The sequence below is a fragment of the Dendronephthya gigantea genome, unplaced genomic scaffold (assembly GCF_004324835.1).
Source record: "Dendronephthya gigantea isolate DGI-Jeju-01 unplaced genomic scaffold, DenGig_1.0 000027F, whole genome shotgun sequence".
Classification (NCBI taxonomy): domain Eukaryota; kingdom Metazoa; phylum Cnidaria; class Anthozoa; order Malacalcyonacea; family Nephtheidae; genus Dendronephthya; species Dendronephthya gigantea.
The window spans coordinates 1,822,295-1,849,627 of NW_021163037.1; the positions used below are offsets into that span (position 1 = coordinate 1,822,295).

Here is a 27,333-nt window from a genome sequence, read left to right on the forward strand (position 1 = left end):
ACGTATCTGCGTGTCATCATGTGATAACGAACCGGCTAAATTAAAAATCTTGTTTTCCCATCGTTTGAGGAACCTATATGTTTTAATAGACCAAAGCCGCCCGATGAAGTAATAATTTCTTTAATAGGCTAACTTCAGCAATTATCCGGTTGCCTTGGATACATTATACTCATTGTCTAAGAGACAAACAAACAAACAAACAAGTCATGGCCGCCATGTTGGTTTTTCAAGATTTTTTTGCCGCCATTTTGTCATGCAAGTAATGCTTTGGTACATGAAAAATGCGACGCTTGCAGCGGACCTGATAGACGCTATACGTGTACAAATGGTATTTGATATGCTGTTTTGAGTCTCAATAATATTTGATTATAATTCTAGATACATATTCATACAGTATAACATATATGATTAAGCGCGGTTTGTAAATAGGAAAAGATATATGATATGGGCAAATGATAATAAGACTGTGGTCATGCATGCAACCGAGATAAAAGTTCCTTGATCTATGGACACCAATGTCACGGTCTACAATAACATTTTCCTAAAGCAGTCGGCGTAATGTGACGTGCACCAAATTAAAAATATATGGTTAAGACCAAATGGGTCACATGAAAGCTTGACCAAACCCCTAGTGAAAGAAAGTTGAATTCGCGATGCTTCCTCTAGGATCAAACTTGTATAGATTTACTACACTTCCCCTTCACCATAGCCCTCATAGCGTGCTTTGTGACTGGAGTGTTAATCATTCAAAATCATTAAAAGAATAATGGTGGATGCAAATAGACTTGAATTAATATCAAGTGCTTATATACGAACCCTTGCGTTTTCTCAAAATTTAAATTTTCTCAAATTGTTACTATTATTCCCATCTTCAAAAATGCGACCACAGTCTTATCACAAGGAAAGCCCACAGGCTGATTTATACTATCAAAACTTTATATAGATCATGGGGGTTTTGTGATTAATTACTCTCAACTAAAGTTTCTAAAATGAGTGGAAATATTTGATAGCGTAAATCAACCATTTAGTCTAATTATATATCTATATATATAATTAGAGGTATGGACGATGAAGTGAATAACTTATACTTCTAAATAGCTTCACCTGTGAGACCATAATCTGAACCGTAGGACAAAGTATGTAACCAAACGAAGTACTAAGAAAAATCCCCCCAACACAACACAATTTAAATAGATTTTTGCTCCCTTCAGTTCCAAAGCGTCCTCTTTTACGTCCATTGTGGACAGAACATCGGAACAGTTCCGAAATATACACCGGGCTGCGTCGCAGTCGAGTGGTGCTCGGTTGTTGCCGTAAATAACGACGATAATACCTTCCCAACTGTATCTTGCGTAAGACACATACGTCAACCACTGCATGTAATTGGGGATTGTCTCGAAGTTCACAAAAAAGCCACTGAATAGAAGAACTGGAATACCCGTTATCGGGGCGACAAAAACAGCAGTCTACAAGGTTCGAAAAAAAAATTAGATATGATTATTGGATGCCATACTAAAACTCGTCTTGTTAATATTCCGTATCACAGTGCATTGTGGCTATAGTTGTGTAAAACCTGAAGACGAGCCTACAAGTCGATATACCCTAAACACAAAACTATTTTTAAAATATGCCGTTTGATCCCCAGATGCGAGACTGTTACTGATCCGAGTTTCGGGTAAGCATGAAGACGTATTTGTCTGATCAAGTCGTCCTAATTTGTCTGAAACTCTGAGGTTGCCCATCATCTATTTCAGCTCAATGGTCGTGAATTGTAAATGTAGCTACGTGTCAAGGTAAGGTTTTTCTCTCAATTGCCATGTTGCACAGTCTAGTTATTTCGCGAAGAAAAATGCAAAACGCGTGCACTAAAACTCATTATTAGCTATATGGCTTTTCAATATCCTCTATTCTGATTGGTTGACAAGCGGTCCGTAAAAACCAATATCCGGACCGTGGTGGATGTCTCATGTAATTCAGCCATATAATAACCTCCCTTGTTCGATCTGTACTGTGAAATATCAGACCGAGGTTTTTTGCATGAACCTCGCTCCTTCGCTCCGTCCACACTAAAAAGCCTCGGTCTGATATTTCACAGAACTGACCTCACGCTCGGTCAATAATCATTATATGATAAAATAAATATCTATGATTAGATATTATGTCATCACGCATGCACTATGACAAAAAATTATTCTGGTTATACGCACCGACAAACTGGGGGCAACAGCTCCAATCAGCAACCCAATAGATTGTGCAACAAGACACGTCAGTATGGTTATAGTCAAAAACTGCCAGTATCGCATTCCCTCATACGGTTGGTCAGTCATGAAATACACAATAGGGCAATAGATCACAGGAAATACGATCTAAAATGTAAAAAAACGTGTGTTGAAGGAAAATCTCGATCGATTCCCTAATGCTTGCAAGTGAATGGGTAATCGGTGTCGACATGAAGTTCAGAATTACCAGCATGGAAAACGATTGAGAACATTTACTATTGTTGTTACACTTGCTATGATTTCTTGGATGCGTCACCCGCGAATAAAACAAAAGTTATAAAGCTATACCTGAAAGGGGAGGTCGGCCATTGTTTTTGCTAAGTAGTACGACTTTAAACTGTACCAGTTGTTAAGATGTTCTCTGATAAATATCAGCTTTTCTGATGGAACTAAAATTTTGAACAAAATAAAATGAAGGCTTTTTACCCATCAAAGTTCGTTGGTGCATGAAGAATTTGATGCGAGATAAAGGAATAAAAAAGTCGATGACAATCAGGTAATAATCAATCTAATAATCATTTGTACTATTCGTTTATTGTGATGAACTATCTTAATGTCCTGTATGAAGACAATTGCATGTTTCGTGAAGTAGGAGTATAAAGTTTTAATGCATTTCCCTACAGGATTGTGATTATAGAGGTAATCATATAACAAATAAACGTGTCTTACAGCTCACTTTGCTCATTCAGATTGAGAAAAACCCGACAAGGAGATATTATATTAAATAGGTATTAGCTAAGCTTCCCGGATGTATATATAAGTATAATAAATTTTAGCTACTCACTGTATATGAGCTATTCCGCAATCTGATTGGTCGAGCTACCCACCGAATATCAGCCCATATACGGTGGGTAGTAAAACCAAAGAAAAAGCAAAATGGCTGACCGGTTTGCTGAGGTAAATAAAGGAGAAATTGACCGAAATTAGGTGCTACGCACCTTGTCGGCTATCAGCTCATATATGACTCGAGCTCGTGGTATAATTGTTAATTATAATGATCATGAGCATGCTAGTACTATTTGAGAATTATACAATAACGTTAGGAATTCAAGAAATCTTATTGGTCGAGAGCCATGATCTATAAGGAACGCACTGTTAACGGGATGAACTCTTAACGAATTTAATCTGTCATCTCTTGTTTTATTTTGTCAGCCAATCACATTTTAGCACGTGTCTTAGCTAGCCAATAGCGTTTCGTCAATCCTATAGATCATGTACGCGAGATATCTGCAAATTTTCTACTTTGACAATCTTCCAAGCGTTAGGGAGACCATTTAATTGCCTATTTAATTTCGGAATTTTTTCGATTTTATTATATAAAACAAATAGGCTCGTGGCCACTTTGTTTTGTTCCTATCACAAATGGCGTCATACGGTGTATCTATAACTGAACAGGCAACGGTTCAATGTTATCTATTTGCTAATTAGATTATAATGCTGATTGCCGAGTGTACTCACATGTGAGAACCGTAGGCATGAGTGATGTGAACATCAGGAACAGCAAAGAGAAGAACAAGCAACCAGTATTGTTGAAAACCTTATTGCCATCGTTACCAATTCCAAGGTATAACAAACCAATCAGGATGCCGACTGCTGTTATTGAGACGACACGAAGGTGAGTGAACAATCTGTCTCTGATCAGGGATTGCAGAGCTCGTTTGAACAAAACCACGAACTACAAAAAAAATTAAGTTCGATACACTGTTCAAAACCAAACTTTGCACACCACAATTCAAACTTTGCCCGGTTGGACAAACTATAAGGAGCAAGACAATGTTTGGCTATTTAAAAAATTAAGTGAATGGAAACTGATTTGAAGATCACCCTTTACCACGAAATTACTAGACAAAATATCAGTTCTTTTTAGGGTTATGACTCTATTTAAGGCACCATTTCCATTTGTTCCTAAGATCAGGAATCAGTGTAATATGTTCCTCAGTGTTACTTTCGTATACCTGTGAAAGTTGGCTTACTCCGCCAAATATACTTTTATTTTCAGTTTTCATAGTGCAAGGGAGCATCGAGACCATCATCTGTTTGAAATTCGAGCTCGAACTGCTGCTCGTCGAACTTCCCTGGGACACATTTTCCGCAACGTGAGCGTCCCATGCCTTTACTAGAAGTGGAACTACATCACCATATTCACCGGATGAAACTTCAATAACTGTGAAATAAAATGGGGATAAAGTATAAAATGTTTTCTTTTGGAAAAGACAAAAATAGTGTGTTCCAACACACCCAGCCCTCTGCAACCAGGAGATAAGTTGTCCCATACGATTTACAGTCAAGCATCTGTGTATAGCCTACCTATTTCATAGACGCATGATTCTTTCGAAATGTAAGAATGTTTTGAAAGAAACTTGTTTCATAAGCCATTAGTGTATGTCGAGCATTATCTTAATCTGTGCGCTGTATGGCAAATTCACGCCTTGTAGTCAGGCATTTAATAACCCATTTATATAGCTAATAAAAGATAGTCTTGTAAATTGGCAATATCAATATAAAGTAGTAAAAGTACGGATAATGACGGTATTTCATTCACAGAGTAAAAATCAAACATAGAGAGTTTACTCTTTATAATACTGATTCATGGAGGTTTATTACCACTAAACTTCATTGCATGCAGTTATAATGCAATATATAGTCATGTGCTATATAGCATGATATTTGTGACATTGACTGAAAGAACGGAATTGTGATTTAGAGTTACGAAGAGTATCTTTTCACTATAATTACCGTAGTCAGCTGGATTATGATAGTTTGGACAGTGAAAACCTTGCTTTTTCATATATGGTAGCAGGCCATCAACGGTTCCCTGATATAAGCAGTTACCTTCAGCCAACAAATATAGCTGAAAGTAGAAGCAACATTTTCACAAATTAAACAATGTATGTGTGGTTGTACTTAAAGTTTTTAAACGGCATATCAGATCTACAATTACTATTTTTAGCTTTCCTAAAAGCATCTGATTTTGGATTTTACTCTATCCTTCAAAAATCTCTAGTGTTTTGCATATTAAACACTATTTGAGCCTTAAGATATATCTTGCATGCACGCTGTTTCAACCCTAGTTTGTCCAAGTGGATCCGTGCATCTTAACTACATTTTGCCAAGTTAAATTTTAGTAACGCAAAAATTATTCTCATTGGCTAATAGGTAAAACAAGGATAGTTAAAAGTTAACTACCTTTTTATATAATCTATAGTCCCAGGACCCGAGGATCGAAAAGGTTTCAACCGCCATATGCGCATGCAAGATCCTATATAAGGATAAACGCACATACGAACGGGCTTGACCTTGGAATTCAACTCGTGTACACCAAAACTTACTTTGTCAAATCTTTCAAATAACTTTGCACTTGGTTGATGTATAGTGCACACAACAATACGACCGTTCGAAGCGAGAGTTTTGAGTAAGTTCATGCACTGGAATGCAGACACGCTGTCTAAGCCACTGAAAAGAAGCAAACGAGAGTTACTTAGTATTGAAAATCAACCGAGGACCGAATACATATACGATGAATGATAGAATCCTCGACGAAAACAAGTTAAATGATAAACAGAAAGCAGATATATATAGCAAAGTATACACTGCCGATACCGGTCGACAGTAGTCGGTCAAAGGTTGGGAAGATATACTACCTGTGGGTGAAAAAAGAGAGAGAATCGAGAAAATTACAAGGGTATTCAACTTGTAATTTACATACCTAGTTGGCTCATCAAGAAAAATAACTGGGGGGTTGTTCACCAGTTCTAAGGCGATAGCCAGCCTCTTACGTTGTCCCCCTGAAATATCGTTGCATCGTGTATTGCACAACTCAAGTAAGCCCAGTTGATTGAGTATGCTGTGTACCTAAATACATATCGCAAGCTTAATTTTCTTTCATTAAAACTAAACTACCATACAATGTACTTGCCATTTATTTTACACGTTATTTACACGTCAGGCAATCCATTATAGTCTATACGAATGGTGGATGCATGAAATTGGGTGGCAAATTTCAGTTTCCTTTAGGCCAATGCACGAAAATTGTATATTAATTGTTCTTATACTATCATTATGCATGCTTATACAAACTCACTATCGCCAGTTTTTCATCTTGTCTTAGATCTTTCTTCAGGTGGAGTGAAGCTGAGACCTAAATGTACATACGACATCGTAAAAATTCAAACACTGATATTGTAACATTTTATCGTATATCGTGATCGTGGGACCCTGATACAAGCCTTGCAATGCCTTGATTCACAGTCTTTAATATTAAAGCATCGATAGGATGTGAAAACCATATTGCAATGATTTACTGGAGACACGTAGCCTAACACATGTTTGAAAACGTGCAAAACGTATATGATTTAAAAGGTAAAATGGATAGCTATATGGAATACTCTTATAGTAACCATGATTTATATGAAATTGTGTGCATGCAATAATAGAATTTCTTCTTCTCGAATGCAATTTTGAACAGTGAAAGAATCACCGCGATGAAAGTGTGATATATTTCTAAACATTTTGTTAGCTTTTTCTTGAATGACAACTAACAAATTAATATAATTTGCATATAATAAATATATAGTGACAGATAAGAGTGACAGAAAGAATTAACGCCTATAGGCATTCGCGGCCTAAGGTCCTTTTGCCCAACCGAACCGACGACACTCAAAATGGCTATGCAGCCAGTCAGTTCAATAAAACTTTACTCCAATGAACTTCAATTCACATTCATAAGTTTTTGTATGATTGTATCAATCTATTATATATACCATCATGGATTCCAGTACTGTCAAATAAGGCAATAAAATGTCGTCTTGCATGATGAAACATGATAACTTGCGAAATTCATCCGAGTCTCTTGGTCTGCCGTTGATAAGTACCGTGCCATCGGCTTCATTACTCCTGATGTTGAGAGGGTAAAAATATCAAAGAAATACATTTCATAAGGTGAAGAGAATAAAGCAGTGCATTGTAAAACGAAATTAAGAATGGAATTCGAAAAACGACTAAAGTTGATTCCAGATTAGTCTCAGACGATTTGGTCACTTGGATCCCCACCCCCTGTCATTATAGTCTGCAGCTATTAACCACAAACTAAAAGTATCGTTATCGTTATCATGCATAAATATTGATAGGAAATTTTTAATGATGACGAATCTGAAACAAACACTACTGTTTTTGACTCATTTCACCTTCAGGACCAGGGCGGACCGCGGACGGGAAATCAGTAAGATTAGATCTGACTAGCCTTTTTAGTTTTAGGAATGAAATGGAATACTAATATTAAAAGAAATATAATATTATGTCATTATAACTTCTTAAAACGCAGACTTGATTTAAACACAACAGATAAAACGTAAAAGCTCGAGTTCGAGCTCGAGCAATGTTTTTTAAATATTGCAAATTCATATCAGTTATAAACTGATGATTTTCTAAATATAGAGTATATATAGAGTATATTTGTGAATATAGATATGTCACGAGCTCCATGCATTTTCAGTACAATTTCGGTCAACTTTGAGATAACTGTTTGTTCCATTTTTTGAAATGTTGCCGATGCATGGTTTCGCTGCTTATCAGATTCTATCCTAATAGATATGTATGTATGTTGATGTTTATTAAATGAAATTTATAGCGCGTACTTGTAGCCGGCAAGAATATTCACCAGTGTCGTTTTCCCAGCACCTTAAGAGAAAAAATATTAAGTTTGTGCAAATTAATGTCATGTCATATCATGAGGTTGTGCATGTCACGTCATGCATGAGGTTGTTCCTAACAAATCATGTGTTATGTCGAAAGGTTTTCGACGATAAAAAAAGTGTATGGTGATTTCTTCACTGTGTGCATGTGCAGTGTACGCGAACGAAAATTAGAGAAGGGCCAACGACATTATGATTGTAATGGTTATAGTCATGATTTAATTCTATATGCCGTGTTGTACAGATACCTGAAGGTCCTAGAATGCCAATGAATTCTCCTGTGCGAAATTGCCCTGAGACACCATGCAGAATTTGTTTGTACTCTAAAGAATAATATTTACGTTAAACAAAAAGAATACAAAGAAATATAAATGCAAATGAGATAAGCAGATATGTGGGTTTTTAAAGGTCTTTCTCGGTCTCAACTATATAAACGGAAATTGTAATTATAAAGTGAATTCTTGTTATTATCGATCTCTCTTGACAAAATATTGATCGTCTAAGTTTTCAGTTGTGTGCTTAGCCGAGTCTCTTTGTCAAAGCTTCCTGTTTTTTGTTATACTTGTACTTCATTTGTCACTTTTAGAATGCACCAAGTCCGTCCAAACCGTAGTGTTATTATTCTAAGGAATTCTCAATACCGTACACCTTAAATTAGAAAATCAGGGAGACTGAGGGCAAAGGCAACCATAATTGAAAACATCGACTCTCTCTATATACGTAGATTGGGTTTCGTATGCATCTTGCACGTTCGTTTTGGGAGGAAGGGGGTAAAAACAATTTCAGCACTCTGTAGCTATATCGTCAACAAGTTGTTACATATCGATCTCTATAGTTTCTATTCATCATATTTACATCGGTTTTTTAAGACGATACTCTTCGAATTTCATCACCACACACATTCACATTCAATATTATATATACACAATAAATATCAAAGTGTGCAATATAGCTAATGCACGCTAAAATAGGCGCTGGTATCTCCACGGGGTTCCCCATGGTACATCAATTAAACTTGGCATCGCATGCAAGCCCTATAAATCTAAATACCAAAACATGTTTGATTCATGCATTCCTTCCACTTATTAGAGGTTATTTCTCCATAATTGTAACCTTAATTTTTGAGCAATTAAAACAAGAGACAAAATTGTTACTGGTAATTAAGATGTTTCGACCATGAGTTCTGCAGACTAGCCACGCATGCATGCAAAGTATGGAATTAAGAGACAAAGCAAAAAAATAAAGTATCGGATATTAACCTTTCAATTTGCATGTGCATAGATAAACATGGATATATATAGATTTACTAAAAATTTAGCTAATATCTTGAACTGAACAGAAGATTATTTAAAGCACTGATTTAGATAAAAGGTTGATAAATCTTGATAAGAAAGCAAAAAACAACATGCATGGATCGAGTCAACGACGATTATATCAGACTTTACCATGTGCTTGCCATTGGGGTGTATATTAATTATAGACAAGCAATTGAAAGGTGTATCTTTATACCAACGGTTATACAATCCCGAGAAAGTTGCTATAATCAAATGCAGGTAGTTTGAGAGTATAACTATAAATGTCGAACCAACACGGCGTTAATATAGCTTTTTAAAGTAATCGCCGGAAATATTCGAGGAAGCTAAAACTACTGCGTTAATTCACCCTGGACCCATCATGGTGTTTGTCACAAATTTTGGACATACATGTACGAAACTATATGCCTATATCAATTCGACAACGGCATAAAAAAGCAATGTAGCTGTGTGATCGGTCCCGAAAAGCGAATATATTTAACCTTAACCCTAATCTTTAATATACATACATGTTTTAGCAGTCCAAAGTCTAATTCACGTGTAATATACGTACGGCGTTGAATCAAGACTTTTGCAGTTTCTGAATCATTGACCTGCGCGATGTCGAAATCCATTGGCTACCGAATTTCGTATTTTATGTGAAAAGGATAAAAGGTGCTTTGATTCGATGAGTTAAACGTTCTTTGTTCAAATTTTCTGGAAAAAAATTCCAGTCAAGATCGTCAAAGATCAACAATCCTTATTATAATTGAAAAACTAATCAACAGTAATTTGAAACCAACGAGGATAGAAACGCAGACATGCTTATATCGATTCTTCAGCGAGCTCTCAGTAAAATACATATGTTGAGATCTTTGTTACCATAGCTTGTCTGGCTAGAATCATATATTTATATAAAGCAATGACTCGTGAGACACCTTTAAAACGATAAATTGATGAAATCATTTTCTCGACATCCTCGTCGCTAGCCACCCGGGTGGCAAAGCCTTGGTATTACATGTGCAAATTAAGCCGAAGGCTCGAAGAGATATACCTTAAGCCTGACACGCCGCCAATGTTTGCACTGAAAATGTCACTGTTGATTGAGATTATGAAACAAAGAAAAACCAATTGCTGTTCAATGTTCAAGACGACAAAAGGAATATCGTTTAATCACGCGTACATGCATTATGTCATAAATTATATAACTATATATATGTATATACGGAAAATAGAATTTCCCAAATCGAATTATATTTACGGTACAATTCGACCTCACCTTTAACCCATGCACTAAATATAGGTAATGACAATTTAGTCATCAAGTGACTTATTAAATTAAAGCTTTATACTGGAATTATTCTCAGCATATATACGTATTCATGCAGTGTATGGATTTATAGAATTCAATCTGTTGTGTGTTTGCACAATATCAGAAACGCAACCGAGCATGGTCTGACATGTTTTGTTGCTGCGCCGAGCTCAAAGCTTTATGATATTTCATCACATTTCGCACGAATCTTTGTGGACTGAAAAAATATATATAAGACTCACTCTCGGTTCGAAACTAAATTACAGTTATCCTCAATGGCTCCCTAAACAGATTACATGTTACGTCACGCGAGTTCATCAGGACACGTTTTCTGCTTCTTCTAAAAAATCGGATTAGAATAAGATTCGCCCGTGTTCAATGCACAAGACCCGCTGTTTCGATACTTCTTTTTTTCATAACGATGGAATTTTAAATTGTTTTGAAATATATCCAAGATAACAAGCTAATGAATGAATTATAACTTCTCTAGGTGAAATTTGTACGCTTAAAACTGACCCGGTACCTGTCGCCCGAATGATCGCTTTAAATCGTACAGTTGTACATTTTGCAAGGTTCGAGAAAAATGCGTTGAGACGACGAAAGTTTCGTAAACGCCATCCTAGTTCAACCGTTCCTATCGTTTCATGTTATGACGACATAATAATTCACAAACGAATAGACAATTCTGTATTGAAGCCCGCGAAGCAGAACGAAGCAAGTTCGCGGTAAAATATCGCATGTTGGACTTGCAGAACAAAAATAAATAACATAAAGTTTTGACTGCTCAGACTTCAGTTGAAGAATATTCGAGCGTATTTTAACATAAGCATCTTGTTGACCTACCACATCTTGCCACTTTTACTTTGTACGTAAGGTTGATAAACTCGAGGAATAATTCTCGTGTACAAGCTTTCCAAACATCCTGTTCCGGCGAGATTCGTACTGTATTGCTCTTGGACTTTGAAACACGACATACTGTGGTTACGGAAGGGCAGAGTTTCTCAGTAGCAAGGGCACAGTCGTCGGCCAAGGCATTTTCGTAGCTGTTTGATCGGTGCCATTCAACCGCCATCTTCCTCTCCGCATGCAACGTCGTCGATATTGATGCGTGGTTTGTGTGTTGATAAATGCAAATGAAGCAAATTTTCATGTTTGCGCACGCTCCAGACAAGTATTTGGATATTCATACGTCTATCCTTCGGAACACTCGTGCACTTGCAAGCGACAATTTAAATTTTTCGTTTTTGAAAACTCGAAGAATTGATCGCATACATGGTCATTGCCGAGTACCACAGGTTATTTTTGAAATAATTAAATAAATGGAGGACATAAAATTCGAAATAATTATATAGATATAATCATAGAATTTATGGACATGATGTCTTGGTAGTTCGAAAGGCTCCTTTAATAATATTATCGCTCTTAACCTCTGAAGACAAAAGTCAAGTACCGTAATGGCCATAGGAAGCATGCTTTTGCAATAATTTTCATCATAAAGATGCAGTTAAATGCAATTAAGGGCCGTTTGCCTCGCTTGTACCCGAGGATGACGAAGCGTGAAATGATATATAAGTCTTGTTGAATATACATATGGTCTATACGAAACCAGGCAAGTTAAACCAAAATTTCAACATAGATCAATAAAAAACTTTCGCAATCGATAATTTAGCCGCAAGGAAAATATTAAAAAGAGCAAACTGTCGTTCTTGTGCACAAAATAATCCCGTAATAAAATGCTAATATAAATACCGTTTTTCTTTAGACAGACATGCATATGCAATTATTTTAATTTACAGTATTAGCTATAAATATAACTTATATCGACGATTTCCGGGACATTCGAATGCCAACCGTGAAGGCCACTGTCTCTCACTATGATTTATTTGACAAGCCTTAACTTAATCTGGTCGCATATAGTCTATACAACCTTAATATGCATGATGCATCAATCAACTAAATCTGAGCTGACGTGTTTTTGTGCCGCCATTTTTTTTCATGTTAATGCGAACTTTGTTTTATTCTGAATGAGATGTGTGCCTAAATAAGTTTGAAATAATTGTGCACGATGAAAACAATGGATTTCATACGTAATGAAACAATCGTCCAATAAGATATTGTATCTCGATAAATTACGCAACCTGCATATTATGAAATATAATTAAAAGTAATCCTTAGACCTGGATAGGGGAGTCTCCAAAACTAGCAGCAATGTCATATATAAGGCCTGATTCACACTAGTTCTTAAGAGTCGGGGATCCATTGTATTATTTGCCGATAGACAAAGCATTTTGCGTACCAGTGACCTCAGACAAAGGGAATCCCAGATTCTTACGACATGTGTGAACCAGGCATAAGTCTCATCAAACGTCCAAATTTTCACATGTACTAACACATCAAACAATAGATGATAACGCATTTTATATTTCATTAATCCTCCACCTGAATGAATTGTGCAGTCTACACATTCTTTGAAAAAGCTATTTGCACAGTTTAAATATATAAATGTGCCGTTACGAATTAAATGTAGCCTAGTATGTTTGATTTCTTTGTCATGTTTCAGGGGCCGAGGTAGTTAGGAGAGAATTGAAATTCGCCTAGTGGAAAACGTGCTTTAGACGCGCTGCGTCATTGCTCGCTCGCCAGTTCTGTGCACAGGAGTGATCTAATAATACGAAAATAACAGGTGCACAGCAAATGCAAGTTTTGTCGGAGCGCAAGATCAAACGTTATAGAGTATACGCGTGATTTATTCATAAAATGCATACAAGTGAGACCTTAATGAATTCGTATCTTATAAGTGTTTTTGAGGCAATTCTATAGAAATATTCATATCGGTACATGGACAGCATCAAACTCATCATACTCGTCTTCATTGAGTTCCTCAGCTTCATTGTCTAGCAACTCAAGCTCTTCCTCGTTGAAGAAATATTCTAGTGACTTGCGCAGTGGAATCAAACACAACACAAAGAACGGAAATGCTGGAGCTAAGACGGTTAGCTTGATTAGGATGACGATACAAACACATACGAATTGGATTATGGTAAACGTGTGCATCTTTTTGGTTTGTACTTTGAGTACGTACGAGACATCCGGGTGGTGGTTGGGTGGAATGAATAACATTTGGATACGTTCACACAGCTGTATATGTGAGAGCGAACAGACGCCGAGGTAGAGCAACACTCCCGCGAGGACTGGAATGGGAACAGCGCGTAAGGCCGGAGCGAGGAATGCCGATAGTCCAATAAGGATGTGGATGACAATGTTCGTCACCCTCTGTTCCTTGACTTCCATGAGCACCGGTCGTTCTCCTGGTGCCTGGTTGTTGTTGAACACCATGAGCGCGTGAAGATGGGACATGGAGTGTATCGGCGAAGCACAGAGCCACGGGAAGCCAAGCAAAGAGCACAGCCCAACTATAAGACCAACCACGATGAGATCCAGATTGTAACCAGTGCCTTTCTTCAATTTGAACTCCTTCTTATCAAGAATAAGGCCGGTCAGTTCAACCTCCATGAAGATCAGGATACTGACGAGGATGGCCGGTATCATGGCGCTAAGGATACTCGAAACGTCCATACTGTTGCCACTTCCCATAGGATTCACGAACCAACCGATTCTCTCTGTTTTCGTCTTGTCGAAACCGTCCGGCACAATGAGCTGCGAAACTGATGTATCGTCATCGAGGTTGTAATACGCCACCATTGATAAAATGGCTATGAGGACTCCGAAATCGCTGACAATTCGCCGTATGAGATGATCGAGAAAATGGGAATGGCGAAACCGGCGGAATAGGTAGGAAATTATGAACGTCCCGAGAACCAACAGCAGCGCCAGGTGGCCAGATGACGAAGAACTAGTAGTGGTGGTAGTCGTGATGTTGGATATGGTTGTATTAACTGCGATAGGATTATCGTATTCATCAACAACGATGACTATAGCATCATAGACAAACGTGAAAGCTATAAGACAGGCGAAGATTTCTTCGGTGAACCGCGTGAAATAACGGACTAAGAAACATCCCTCAAAAGCTACGATCACGAAACAGATAAACATAACCCAAATCCCGATCCAGGCCCGAAACGGTAGGTACTCGATATTCAAGTTCTCCGACAACTCGTAGGTACTCTTCTCGAAGACCACCAGCGGACCAGTGAAGGAAATGATTGTAAGCGGTTGACCGCCCAGTAACGCAAATATTATGCCAGCAAGACCGGTGGCTGAGATGGTTTCCGACACTCCGATCCAACCTCCAGTTTTTTCGCTAAGTATTCCACCAAATGTTATCGCCGGTGCTAGTGAGGCGATGTAAACGAACACGATGGCAGCAAGGCAGTGGATATCAAAAGCATCAGTGAAATCACTGATGTAATTAGGAAGACGTCGTTTTATGTCTCTGACAAGTCCACCACAAAAGCGTCCAGTTCGCTGCAAAGGGTCCTCCACGGGACCTTGTACTTGGTTTATATCTTCTTCCTGTACATCGCTTTTTTTTCGTCTGCGAATCTGAAACATCTTTTGGCTTTGACTTTCCAGCACCGGAATCGTCTGCAACAATATCTGTCTGTCCCATTCTCCCGGTGGTATAACAACACAGCAGTTAAGGAATTCGTCAATTGTTCGTAAAAGAGCTTCACGTTCCTAAAACAGTTTATATATTCACTGAGTAAGATCTACTTAAATCTTGCAGCGACCCGATACGAGTGAGTCGGTATCCACCTATTCGAATTAACTTTGCTATTTGTTGATGATAACAATAAAACACAATGAAATGTAGAAATTGATTTTCAAAAAAGCGCACCATAAAACTCACGAAAGTCAACATGATGAATAAAACAAAATGATCGAGGGAATAAAAAGATTTATATGGCTATGCGGACCAGAAGGACTACCCAGCGGTGCAACGTAGCTCTTTTTCGGAAAAATGCAGAAATCATTGGCCAGATTCAATATATATCATATATATTATGTTCATACAATCTGTTACACTCAGACAAGCAAAAGCAAAGACTGGCCAGTAATTTCCCCAGTCATTATTGTTCTTTCCAAGAAACTTCATGAAAAAAATCGAAAAACAATGGATCCGAAGAGAAGATCCGACTCGGAGTTATTCCTTAAGTCCCTAGTGGACCAGGTAAGGTTACGCTTAGTGTAACTTTATTTGGCTAGGACTAGGACTTGTTCTAAGCACAACATATTCAATTAATGATCCTCACGATGTGTCACTCTATATAGAAAATAACTATACTAAAAGCCTACCTGGAAGTTATAAACAAGAGAAAGGAAGAATTTATCAGACATCATGGCAGCAATTGAACGACCAGTTTCATGATATTTATTCTGTTCATCTTCGGGTCCAAGCAACACAAACAAAAAACGGACAGGAACATTGACTTCCATCAGATTGCCCAGAAGGCAACCCTCGGCCAGACGAGCAAATATCGAAATAGGGTGTTTCAAATAGTTTACAGAGCCAACTAAGACTGTGGTGGATTCCGATTTTTCGGGAAGTCGAAACTCGGCAAGATCCATATCATCCACGGCTACCTGTTTGTTATTTGAGCGCCTGGGACTTCCAGGTTCTATCCTGTTCTTGTGGCATACTTGAAAACACAGACATGGACACCTAGCGAGAATAAAAATCTTGTATACAAATTTGTTCCCCACAGCACAAGAGAGAATACCAGATAAATTAGCGTGGCGTAGCACGTATTTTCACAGCAGTGCGGTTACTGCGGTGTTTGCATGATGAGCGGTCATATTGGTATATCAGTGACAGTGTTTATATATCAGCGCCCGTATTGAGCATTTAATGATTGCCTGAGACAACCTAAGTCAAGTAAAAAAGTCTCCTCCTTAAAAAACTTGCATAAACATGAACACGCAGATTGAACAAAGCCTTTTTCCGAGTTTCGAAACAAAATCTTGGTCGACTAGGGACGAATTGATAAAATTATAGAGTTCAACTCACGAGAAACGTGAAAACGTAACGGAATCCTGGTCTTTAGGTGTTGTATCTTTATCCTCTTCCGGCACGTCAACGGTGAAATGTCGGTCGAGACGACGCGTAAGCGGTGTGGCCTTCGTCTGATTTTTATGGCGATGATTTAACAACAGTAACCTTACAATGGAGTCGCGAAGACCTTCATCCAATGTTCCAAAACGCACCATCTCTTCTACCAACGCTTCCACGATCGCCGTCATCTCCGTCTCGGCAAGATCTGTTACTATCGGACAAGTTTCGAGAATCTCCCGAACATTTTGCAGGCCGTGTAAGGATAAACATGGCACGTGTGGTTTACTCCAGCGATCCGATTCTACAGTCTCCTCGAGCGTAATCCATCGCGCTGTCTCCTCCCATTCGTCCCGAACTCCGTCACGATGAACCAGCTCTTCAAGTTCGACAAAACCATTCGGTAAACCGCATGACATCGCCGTAACGTGCTCTTACGGCAGGCCAGTGGCCGTTCTTCTTGAACGTAATTAAATAATTAAGTTGTGACGTCATTAATCATGTCTTCCAACATGCGTGCAATACGTATCACGTCAGCTCAAAAAGCGTTCGCAAATGCTTAATTATCGCGCTTGCACACGAAGAGCTAAGAAAAGTTTAATATAAAAACCATTCCTGCTATCCTATGAAGGGGTGAAACCGGTAGATTGATGATAGTTAACGTTAGGTCCATACAGAGCTCGGATATTTAGAAAAGAAACTTCGTTTCTTTCTAGTTTTATTTGCACTGATGATGGTTTAACGGGCTCACCGACCGAAAGCTCTGCAAACCTGAATTCACCATAGGCGGCCCCGGCATTTATTATGTATTAAAATTTAGAATAAAACTTGTTATAAAGAAAGCAAGAACAATTTAAATTGCCGAAATATAGCCTAATATACTGATAAAACATTTGCGTACGACTCGATAGCATAAACAGCCCTGAATTGAAAAGCAAAAATTGATTGGTCAGTGCAAAAAACGGCTACAGGAAGCAAGAGGATTTTCATGGAGTTTTTCAAAATGTTTGACAATTTCCTTAAATCAACAGAAAAATATAAGTGACTGTGAGGAAGCCATTTCGAATTCATGAACATCAATTTTGCTGCCATTTCTCGTTATACGACACCCGAAATTATTCTTTGAATGTTCCAGTACCCTCAATTTTTTGCTTTTTTGCCGCGAGAATTTCCAATATCGATTATCGTCTAAATTCACTGTAAAGAAGCCATTTTCCCGCCATTTCTCGTTACGAAACCCCGAAGAGTGTCATATGGAAAATGTGCGCACTCTAAAACAATAAATACTATTAACATTCTAGGGCGAATGTTGTAAATCAATTTTTTATTGTTAGTTTCATTCTATTCTACTATAAAATTAGGTAGATGCAAAATGCACAAATAAAGATTATTATTAAGATTAACAATTACATTATGAGCACCGATATATGTAAAAGGGGCTTGTTTCGCTTGTGAGAATTATGCGCCTTAAGTGCTTTTCAATTATCGGCCGGCGACCACGTATAAGCTATATACGGAAGATACATTAGGTGAGATGCGTGTAGAGATTCATTAAATAATTTGCTATTAATTGTAAAATCTTTTTAACGTCACTTATCTGGACATCTTATTTTTCAACCGACTACAGTTGGTGATTCATTGAATGTCTTCACGTCAACAAAGGTTGCCGCTCCTCGCTCGTCGATTCCTGCTTCTCTTTGGTCTTACCTGGATCACGCAATCGGCGAAAAGACAGAACCATCATAATCTGGAAAGAATACATATAGATTAGGTATTACACACTACGCGCGTACATATAAAATTGAATATTGATGGGTTTCAGGAGAACGAAGGGATGCATGCCTTTTCTTTCCAGAAAACCATTAACGAATGTTTTCGCATGATTGAAGGACAATTGTCCACAGCCGAGAAAAGCCTTTATATAAAAGTATACAAGCTCTTCAGACAGCGACGGCAATTCCAGAGCGAATTTGGCAACAAGCATAATCTATTTTCACAGGCGTGGCACAACTGCAGATCAGTCTGAACACAGACCTTCGTTTCGCCTGCCTTAAAATTCGCGGGAGACGCAAACCGCAGGCTAACAGCAGATTTACTTAGGCAATACTATTTACTTATGTTTGCGATAATGTTCCCTATATAAGGTTTACTCAGGATTTGGTTTCGCAATCATGTATTACCATTGTGATTATTTTACAGTAAAATACCAAAAGCCCGAAGGAATTGAATTCGTATCAAGTATTTTTTATTCTACCTCAGCTATGATAAATAAACCGACCAAGACGCCAAGAAGTATGTACAAATGACGGAATAGTGATCCACCCCAGAGGGCACCCAAGATTGTGCCTATTCCGAGGAAAGAACGACGAACACCCTGGAGGAAACCTAAAATTAGATAACGATATAACTATTATATATATGATAGTTCGCCAGGTTTGAGATAAAATATTTGACCACCCGCGAGTATGGTTACCTTGTGTTCGCTCATGAGTTAGTTTAGAGTACAGGGACACCCCGCCTGCAGCAAGAAACGGAAGACCCAGAACAATTCCGAATGTGCCAACACATATAGTTGGGAATATAGTAGGGTCATCTGTAAACAAACACAAGTGCACTTAATCGATTTATACCAAATGCATATGACTTGATATACTGTTGTAAGGTCTAATGTAATTACATCTTTTACGCTACAATCTACACATGCACAGAGTACAGTAGCATTGTGGAACATTTAATATTGCAAGAAAATTTCAAAACAGAATGCATTTACTTACATGGCTGAGCCGGAGCTAAAACAGCGACATATAGAATGAGTACTGCTGATTCTAAAAGAACTCCAAATACCATTAACCATCTGAAAAATAAGAAAAAAAATATTATTTGTTATAACAAAGGAAAAAATAATGTAAACGCGTCAGTGACGATTATTTTACCCCCATGAGTTTGAAATACATAAATTACGCACACTTTTTTCCATTAGCTCAGGCAATACACTTACCTATCAGCAATTCGTTTACTAACTCTGCCTACTATTGCATAAACGATTATTGACTACAAAAATAACAGCGATTTAGTGGACGGAATGTATCTCAATGCTTACACCGCTATACAATTATCATATGAATACATCGATTCACCTCTATCCCAATGGCGGTATAGATGTAACTAATTCGGGTTTCTTGCCAACCCAATAAACGCTCCATCAGCGGGGCAAATAACGCCTGCAAAAAACCAAGGATTTAGCTTAATATACTACCAATCTACTCTATAGAATTAATTTCATTACTAGAAATACATTGCATGCAAAGTCCCCTCGCCTGAAGCAATAAAGCTTATATTTCCATCAAGTTCAATTATAAAGTCGACTCTCGAGCTATCAAATTCGACTATAGTCATAATTGTGCGACGAATAGTTTTAAATACTACAATTTTTAACGAAATTTCGATTACTTTTTAAACAAATTCACCTTTAAAAATAAATACTTTCCAAATCAAAATCATTTCAACGAAATTGACGAATAAATTCAAAGAGGTGTCATACATTTGTTGATAAATCCACATATTAAACATACAAAATACTTGTATGCTTTAAAATACAAAATCTACCCATTTATCATCAATCGTAGATTTTTTACCATCCCTTTGAATGAAAATTTTTCTATCCAAAGGTATCTTTTACATTATATTTTAATCAATTTTACGAGTCAATTTTTCGTATATTTTTAAGACCATTCAAATGAAAAATGTTATTTAAAAAAAGTTTTATATTTCAAAATATCAGTTATGCTGACGTGAACCCAAATTTTAATTTAGCCAATAGCATGTTTGTAAACGTTTGCTAGTTACCAGTTTTAACTCGTCTTATACTCACGCATGCGCATAACTTACAAAAACGCCCAACGTCCATGACATAATGGCGGACAACTTTCATTTCGCATTTGCATTCCCGGGCGTAATTAAAATCTCCGGGCGGAATTAGTACCCTCGCCCGGTGCTTCGCACCGGCTCGGGGATTAGTATAGTAAATCCCGGTAACATTTTTATTTTTGGCCACAAGTCCTGGTACTGTGAAATAATCTAACTCTCACACTGCAGCAATCTTGTTTTTTCGACAATCTTCTGGCGCACGCGCAGAGAAATTGCATGCAACTATGTTCTTATTTGCTTACCATTTATCGAGTCGTGGCCCTAATAACAGCTAGCTTACCTCAAATGAACATAATTCGAAGAAGACAATAAACTGCGTCATTAGTATCACAATGACTTCTTCATTAAGCAATTCTAAAAATAAAAAATTCTATATTAAACAAAAAAAGATTACTTGAAATTTTACAAAATGTAGGCATGAACATTTTAAAGAAAAGCGATGGAAAAATATGCCGGAAATCATGATACGGAACAATGGTTACCATGCACTCATACCTTTCCATAACACCAACTTATCAACAATGCTAGGTCGTCTGTTAATTGTTTTCATCCGAGACACGGAATCACCATTTTCTACGCTACCCGTGTAGCTGTCATTTATTGCTCTCGGTTTAGCTTCTTTAATGTTATCAGTTGGCAAATCATAGTAGCATATGCTTACAAGTATGAACATCAGGGACCAAATAACGCACATCAAGATCTAAAAATATGTAAGATTATACGAAGAGAGAAGAAAATAAACAAATATAACAATTATTTCCATCAACGAAGGATTTACCCCTGGTGATCTGTAATTGTTTACCAAGAACGGCCCTATATAGAAGTCGCTGCTTTTAGTGATAAGATTTAATGCAGGACCTGGAAAGAAAAGAAATAATTGAAAAAGTAAGGACCAACTGGTCATGCTTTTTGATACCACAGCGATGAACACTGTATCATAATTTAAATACTAATCTGAAGTATAGGCTAGCTTTTAGTAAAACGTCTTGCTGTAAACGCGATTTGGACAAAAGTCAATAAGTGGATGTTGTACACATGTAAATGCCAGGCCAAGTGGGTTTTTAAAAAGACGACGTACAACAAGTCTACCGTTACACGCTATGACTGATATATTGTTATATGCAAGTAATTCAGGCTTGAGCCAAAATATATTTCAATGCAAAAACATGTTCCACTGATTACAGAGGGAAATCTTGGTACATTTGGTACATACAAAGACACAAAACAAAGGTAACTCAAAATATTGACAACATGATATTTTTACGTTTAGGCCTTAACGTTATAGTACATCAAGAATAATTTTTATCGTCATTTATGTGTACTTTCGTAGGCTCTGTCGAGTGAATGTGTGTACATTATACCATACGCAACATGCATTCAATTCTCTGTAACCATGCCTCATTGGCTGATTTACCAATAACAACCAAATTTTAGGCGCACCCCCCTCCCTTCTCCCCCATCAAGATGTTAAGACACGCTTTTTCAACCATCATATTATTGTTTTTCAATAATCATTTGATCATCATAATTGTCATCATTTGATAGCAATTATTTCATCGTTTTGCAACCTTCATTTCATTGCTACACTTCAACAATATAATTTAATCGGGTTTTTTCCCATCAAAATGATCAAGTGCATGCTGTACATGTGCTTATATGAACAAGTACGATCTAACTTTGATACCTTTAACAAAATTCATGGAAATTATACGTGAACGGTTCATCTACTGGAAGCATCACCTACCAAGGACAAGTCCAATCTGTCTTGCAGCCATTGCCATCGATAGCACTGAGGTACGTTCTTCAACTGAAGAAGTCCTGACAACTTGTGCGAATAAAACAGAGCCAACGCCATCCCCTACCCCTGAAGAAAAAATGAATATCCTTCATAAAACGTGCTGTACTGCTGTTGAACATCAAAGCAAATTTAGGTAGAAAAGCCTGGCTTGCGAAGTTGATACGACACATACCACAAAGTACTCGAGCGGCCAAGAGAAGATACTTTGACGATGCTGAGAAATACAGAAAATTCCCTACAAAGCACAATAGTCACTATATAGTCACTACAGATATACAGCATGTATACTGTAATGCGTTAATAAAAATAATTAAAACAGCATTCTAGATTGGCAAGAGGTGGGAAAGAGGTAGGCAAGATGTGGGCATTAGGAACTTGTATATCTAAGCTGTCGCATTAGGAACACTCAGGCATTGAGAACAGGTTTCGAAATGCCATTCGCTGCGACGTTGTTTGAAGACGCTGCATTCCACGCGGCTCTCTGGTAATGTGGAAACGTATTTCTTTCTCTTACTGTATATACCGGAAAACAGTGTATACAATATGTTCCGTCGAATACCTGGTAATGCAATGCACGCTTAAGCTGGTATGTAGCTACATTTCACTTAATCATATATTCGTCCATTCCCAATGGATGCACTCACCCAAATGGCGCTTTTATGGAGTGGAAAATTCAATGAATCATTACACGGTCAAAAACATTTGTTTTTGTATATCGACAAAACCTACCCCACATGGCTGTCAACCCAAGCGGCCCAGAACACTCATGCACCATATAATTTGTTCGCCCATTATGCTTTCCACAAAACTGTGGACTTTCCGCATATACCATATCTATATATACCGGTACCATTGTTGAAGTAATAAAGTTCTAACCTCCAATTTCAAAGAAGAGACCAACGAAAAGCGTTATCTTGGTCTTACGGGTGAAGTCTATCCATGCTCCAAAGAATGGACTAGCTATCAAGCTTGAGAAACTGAAAGCTGATAGAACAATGGAGTAATATCCTTCATTTGCACCAAACGTATGCTGCAAAAACAACCACAATGTTGGAATAATAACACCTGAAAAAAGAATAAGAAAAAAAATTCTTGGAAAAATATATCTTTTTCCCTTTTTCCCAAATGGACAGCGGGTAGAATCCTCCCCTTAACTATATAAATTGGCTGCAGTAGCGGGCTCAATTTGTCCACGTTTCGGATGAAAGTGAATAATTCTATTACAAAACACAGGAGACGGCGTGGAGAACTTTTTTTTGAGAATATCAGCAATAGAATAGTGTAGGTAAGTCCGAGCGTAGCCGAAATGAAGATAGATTATAGCTATAAATCACATAATTGGAAATAATTGATATAATATAGTATATGGAACCAGTGATTTGGATCCAATCAAGGCCATGCACCCTCTAAGGCTCAATACATATGTTTTCTGGCACTGATAATGAGACCATACCTACGTTAAGAAAAGGTTAATCGTAAAAATAACGCGCGGAAGCGACGGCTTCGCCATTATTTTGTAATTGCAAAAAACTGATTTGCACTGCCTGATTTCAAACCTAAAGGATCTCAATCGAAGTATGTAGAACCATAGGCGGTCCAAAATTGCGCAATATTTGGTAGAACATATATATAACGATTCCATAATAGATAGTTATATACGTCAAAAGCTAAACGGAGCCCTGTTCAAATGAAATAATTCCTGCCCTGCCATTAATCAAGCCAACTGCATGCACTCAACCCTGAATCAAATCCATATTTAGAATGCTTGAATAGCCTACTTCTTGAAAAACTAGAATTTGAGCACAGTTAGAGTTCTACGTGCTGAGAACTCGTGCACATGCCTTATATTATTTCAATAAGTCATGTTGCTTTGGAATGTTCTGAACTCAAGCACTATGGCAACACAACAGCATTCGGTGGTTGCCTTCATAAAAATGGGAAATAAAACTACTGTAGTCGTTGATATTTGGAAATTGGAATAAGATATTCCTAATAGTATTGCCCGGGGTGTCCGCGGAATACACATATACTAGGGAAGTGTAGTTTGACTGCATTATGAAAAATCAAGGGCTATAAACAACTGCAGTGAATAGATGCTGGACCCAATTCTTTTGCGCTCAAAACACTGCGAGTTCACGGCAAACAAACATCAATGTGTTTGCATCAAGACAGAATTTCTAATTCCCGGGATATGTTTCATACAGACCAGATCAATTTTTGCTTTTAGGATGTTATTATTGCTGAGGTTCTGGGCAAAAACATGAAGGTTCTTCAAAAAGGTTTCGCACCCATCTTGCGCGTCACGTTTGTTTCGCGCCTCACGCTATTTTTCGAGCGTCGCGCAGACGCGCACCTTTTATTCGTGCGTCGAATTACAGAAAATCAACATTGTCAGCAACCTAGCTAAGCGGCCCACATAAACTGATAGGACATTGCCAAGTAAAACAATAGCACAGGCCGGTATACGTAATTTTCAGTAAAGTAAGGATACGTGCCATTTCAAATAAATAATTTGTGATATAATTGATATAATTATTAAGAGATTTGGGAATTACATAATTAATGAAATTTCCTGATAGTAATTATTTTAATTAATATTGTTATATAGGCTACATCTGTATACATGTGTTCAATCCAACAGACCAAATAGAATATATGTATATGAATATTCCCCCTCCCCCGAATTATCAGACAATAGTTTCGGTCCAGGCCAACCTGTTGAGTTTTAAAGACAGGATTGAGGTAAAAGTAGCTTTGTTTAACCTTCTCTGCAACCAAAGGCACATTAAACAGGCTATGTACCTGTATCATGAAAAATTATTTCGCTGCAGTGAGACAATTAGCAAGAAATTATACATCTGTATGGTAACAGCTGTTGAATGGCAATTAAATATTAAACCACTAGCTTATGAACTGTAATAGAGGAAATTATTTTACTAAATATAATCATTGAACAGCAAAATATTACCAGTCTATATGCTAGGTCTAATATTGAGACTCTAGTGCATGTATCATGCAACCAATATATTGCATAACATTGATGTTTATCATTTATATGTGTTTACATGTAGACATAATATTACATATGTTTCCAATTTAAGAAATCCAACAGGCAGAACAGAATATAAGAATATATTCACTTTTATATATTCACAATTATAACAGTAGTTTTGGTCCTGACCAACCTTCTGTTTAAAGACAGGATTGAGGTAAAAGTAGTTTTGTTCAATCTTCTCTGCAAACAAAGGCAAATTAAATAGGCTATGTACCAGCATCATGAAAATTCATTTGGCTACAGTAAGACAACTAACAAGAAATTGTACATCTGTATGATAATTAACAGCTGTTGACTGGCAAATAATAAACCAGGTACTAGCTTATGAACTGTAATAGAGGAATATTTTACTTCATTGTACAGGAAAATATCATTTACCAGTCTATATGGTAGGTCTAATATTGAGACTCATAATATTGATGTTTATCATTTAATTAAATTAAACTATGATATTTTTGAAAATCTGCCAACACCAATTTGCACACTTTCCACTCTGCTTGGATCACCATGATCATATAAACCATACATTAATTCTATTAGTACTATTACGTATATAATATATAGTCTGCAGCAAGCAAAATTGAATGATGTTAAATATATTACAAAACCCTCAGACTTCATGTGGTTTCCTTGTTACATAAATGGGACTGTCACTTTGTTACTGAAGATGGTTATGATACTTAAAGTGAGGTAACTAAAAGGCTGTAGCGTACGCGTGAATTTCAGTGTCACATGTGGAATGTAAACATCGCCAAGGGCAAGGATGGTACAAATTTTTGTAGCTAATACCAACAATACCAACCGTATTCGATGCCACCGAACAAGAAAAACAATCCGATCACTACATTTCTTAGTTTCTTCTTAGTTCCATAAGCAAAACACATCACTTCTCTGGATCTAACGTTTTACATAAAATCCCTAATGAAATTGCACGGAGTATAAAAAGATTGCAACACAATTTGTATGCCTCTAATAGTAATGTATGACTATATTTCCCAGATTAATGAGTAATGACAATTCTATGTCAGTGGGTCATCATCATGGGGTTGTAATTCCGGGTATGGTAGTAATTGTAGTTGATACGAATACTAGCATACTCGGATGCCGGAATTCCGACCCCATAAACCCAATGATGATCCAAATGATGATCTGTCACGTGTTGAACATTGGCAACATTCCTACCAGACAATGCTGCAGGTCGAATTTGCCAGTTATTGATAATTTCCTCGCTCCCCCGTGCACAGTTTCATGTAGTACATCGAATTACGAATCAAATATATTTGGGTTAGAAACCTACTAGAAATCTTGACAAACTTTTCAATTTAGGTCCGAAACAAAGTCAAATCTAAACTGGTTTTAGACTCAGTGAGAAGAACGTCAGTCGAATAGACCATGCATGCATAATCTACGACCGTCGTACCCAGTCCAGCGAGAAATCGACATTGTCTGAGAGATGTTACAGCTATCGAAAAATTCGACAAGTTGATTGTGCATATGTTAAGTATTAGGCTAGTTGATGATTAAAGTAACAAGATGTATTACGCGGTATTCATTTAAGAACAGGTACTAGTAGTAGTCAGATATTTTTTATGTGCATGTGCATGTGTATGAACTATGCTCGAAGACTATGTTAGCTGACGGTGAAAACTGTGACATTAAAGCTATTGCCAATGGTGGATATAGACCAGTGATATGGAGATATGCTGTTGAATTAATAACCAGGAACCTGGTCTCGCTCTAGTTGCGTTTCGTAATGCGTTGTTCCCTTTTGTCGGTTGAAAAATACTCTAGGTTCTGCTACTGAGGACTGTTGAGGAGGATGCTGCTGTGGCTGTTGTTGTTGTGGTTGTTGTGGATCGCTTGAAGGTAGTCTTGTTAATGCTGTGGCGGGCGGTGGCACAAGAATAGTTCCAGTGTTCACCCGACGTCTTGAAAATTTACGACTAATACGAATAAAAAATCCCATAAAA

At 37.4% G+C, this 27,333-nt stretch overlaps 3 protein-coding genes across 3 annotated transcripts; all 3 read right to left on the minus strand.

Annotated features, from left to right (window-relative positions):
- Nucleotides 1-343: 343 nt before the first annotated feature.
- LOC114523520 (ATP-binding cassette sub-family G member 4-like) lies at nucleotides 344-11,790 on the minus strand. Its single transcript, XM_028544475.1, has 13 exons — nucleotides 11,417-11,790; nucleotides 8,218-8,292; nucleotides 7,913-7,955; nucleotides 7,040-7,172; nucleotides 6,361-6,417; nucleotides 5,986-6,131; nucleotides 5,609-5,732; nucleotides 5,016-5,130; nucleotides 4,235-4,443; nucleotides 3,738-3,954; nucleotides 2,568-2,668; nucleotides 2,208-2,366; nucleotides 344-1,466 (listed from the first exon to the last, which is right to left on the minus strand). The coding sequence occupies exons 1-13, from the start codon at nucleotides 11,721-11,723 to the stop codon at nucleotides 1,101-1,103; spliced, it is 2,052 nt and encodes a 683-aa protein (XP_028400276.1). The 5' UTR covers nucleotides 11,724-11,790; the 3' UTR covers nucleotides 344-1,100.
- A 127-nt stretch (nucleotides 11,791-11,917) lies between these two features.
- LOC114523519 (sodium bicarbonate cotransporter 3-like) lies at nucleotides 11,918-17,699 on the minus strand. The gene is made up of 3 exons (XM_028544474.1): nucleotides 16,542-17,699; nucleotides 15,830-16,196; nucleotides 11,918-15,211 (listed from the first exon to the last, which is right to left on the minus strand). Exons 1-3 carry the CDS (start codon nucleotides 17,000-17,002, stop codon nucleotides 13,400-13,402), a joined length of 2,640 nt encoding a protein of 879 aa, XP_028400275.1. The 5' UTR covers nucleotides 17,003-17,699; the 3' UTR covers nucleotides 11,918-13,399.
- Nucleotides 17,700-17,846: 147 nt separating this feature from the next.
- On the minus strand, nucleotides 17,847-27,079 carry LOC114523521 (major facilitator superfamily domain-containing protein 8-like). The gene is made up of 13 exons (XM_028544476.1): nucleotides 26,166-27,079; nucleotides 23,185-23,373; nucleotides 22,481-22,543; nucleotides 22,255-22,374; nucleotides 21,289-21,368; nucleotides 21,006-21,210; nucleotides 20,791-20,864; nucleotides 19,721-19,804; nucleotides 19,582-19,634; nucleotides 19,358-19,437; nucleotides 19,057-19,176; nucleotides 18,838-18,968; nucleotides 17,847-18,330 (listed from the first exon to the last, which is right to left on the minus strand). Exons 1-13 carry the CDS (start codon nucleotides 26,245-26,247, stop codon nucleotides 18,232-18,234), a joined length of 1,380 nt encoding a protein of 459 aa, XP_028400277.1. The 5' UTR covers nucleotides 26,248-27,079; the 3' UTR covers nucleotides 17,847-18,231.
- Nucleotides 27,080-27,333: the final 254 nt, after the last annotated feature.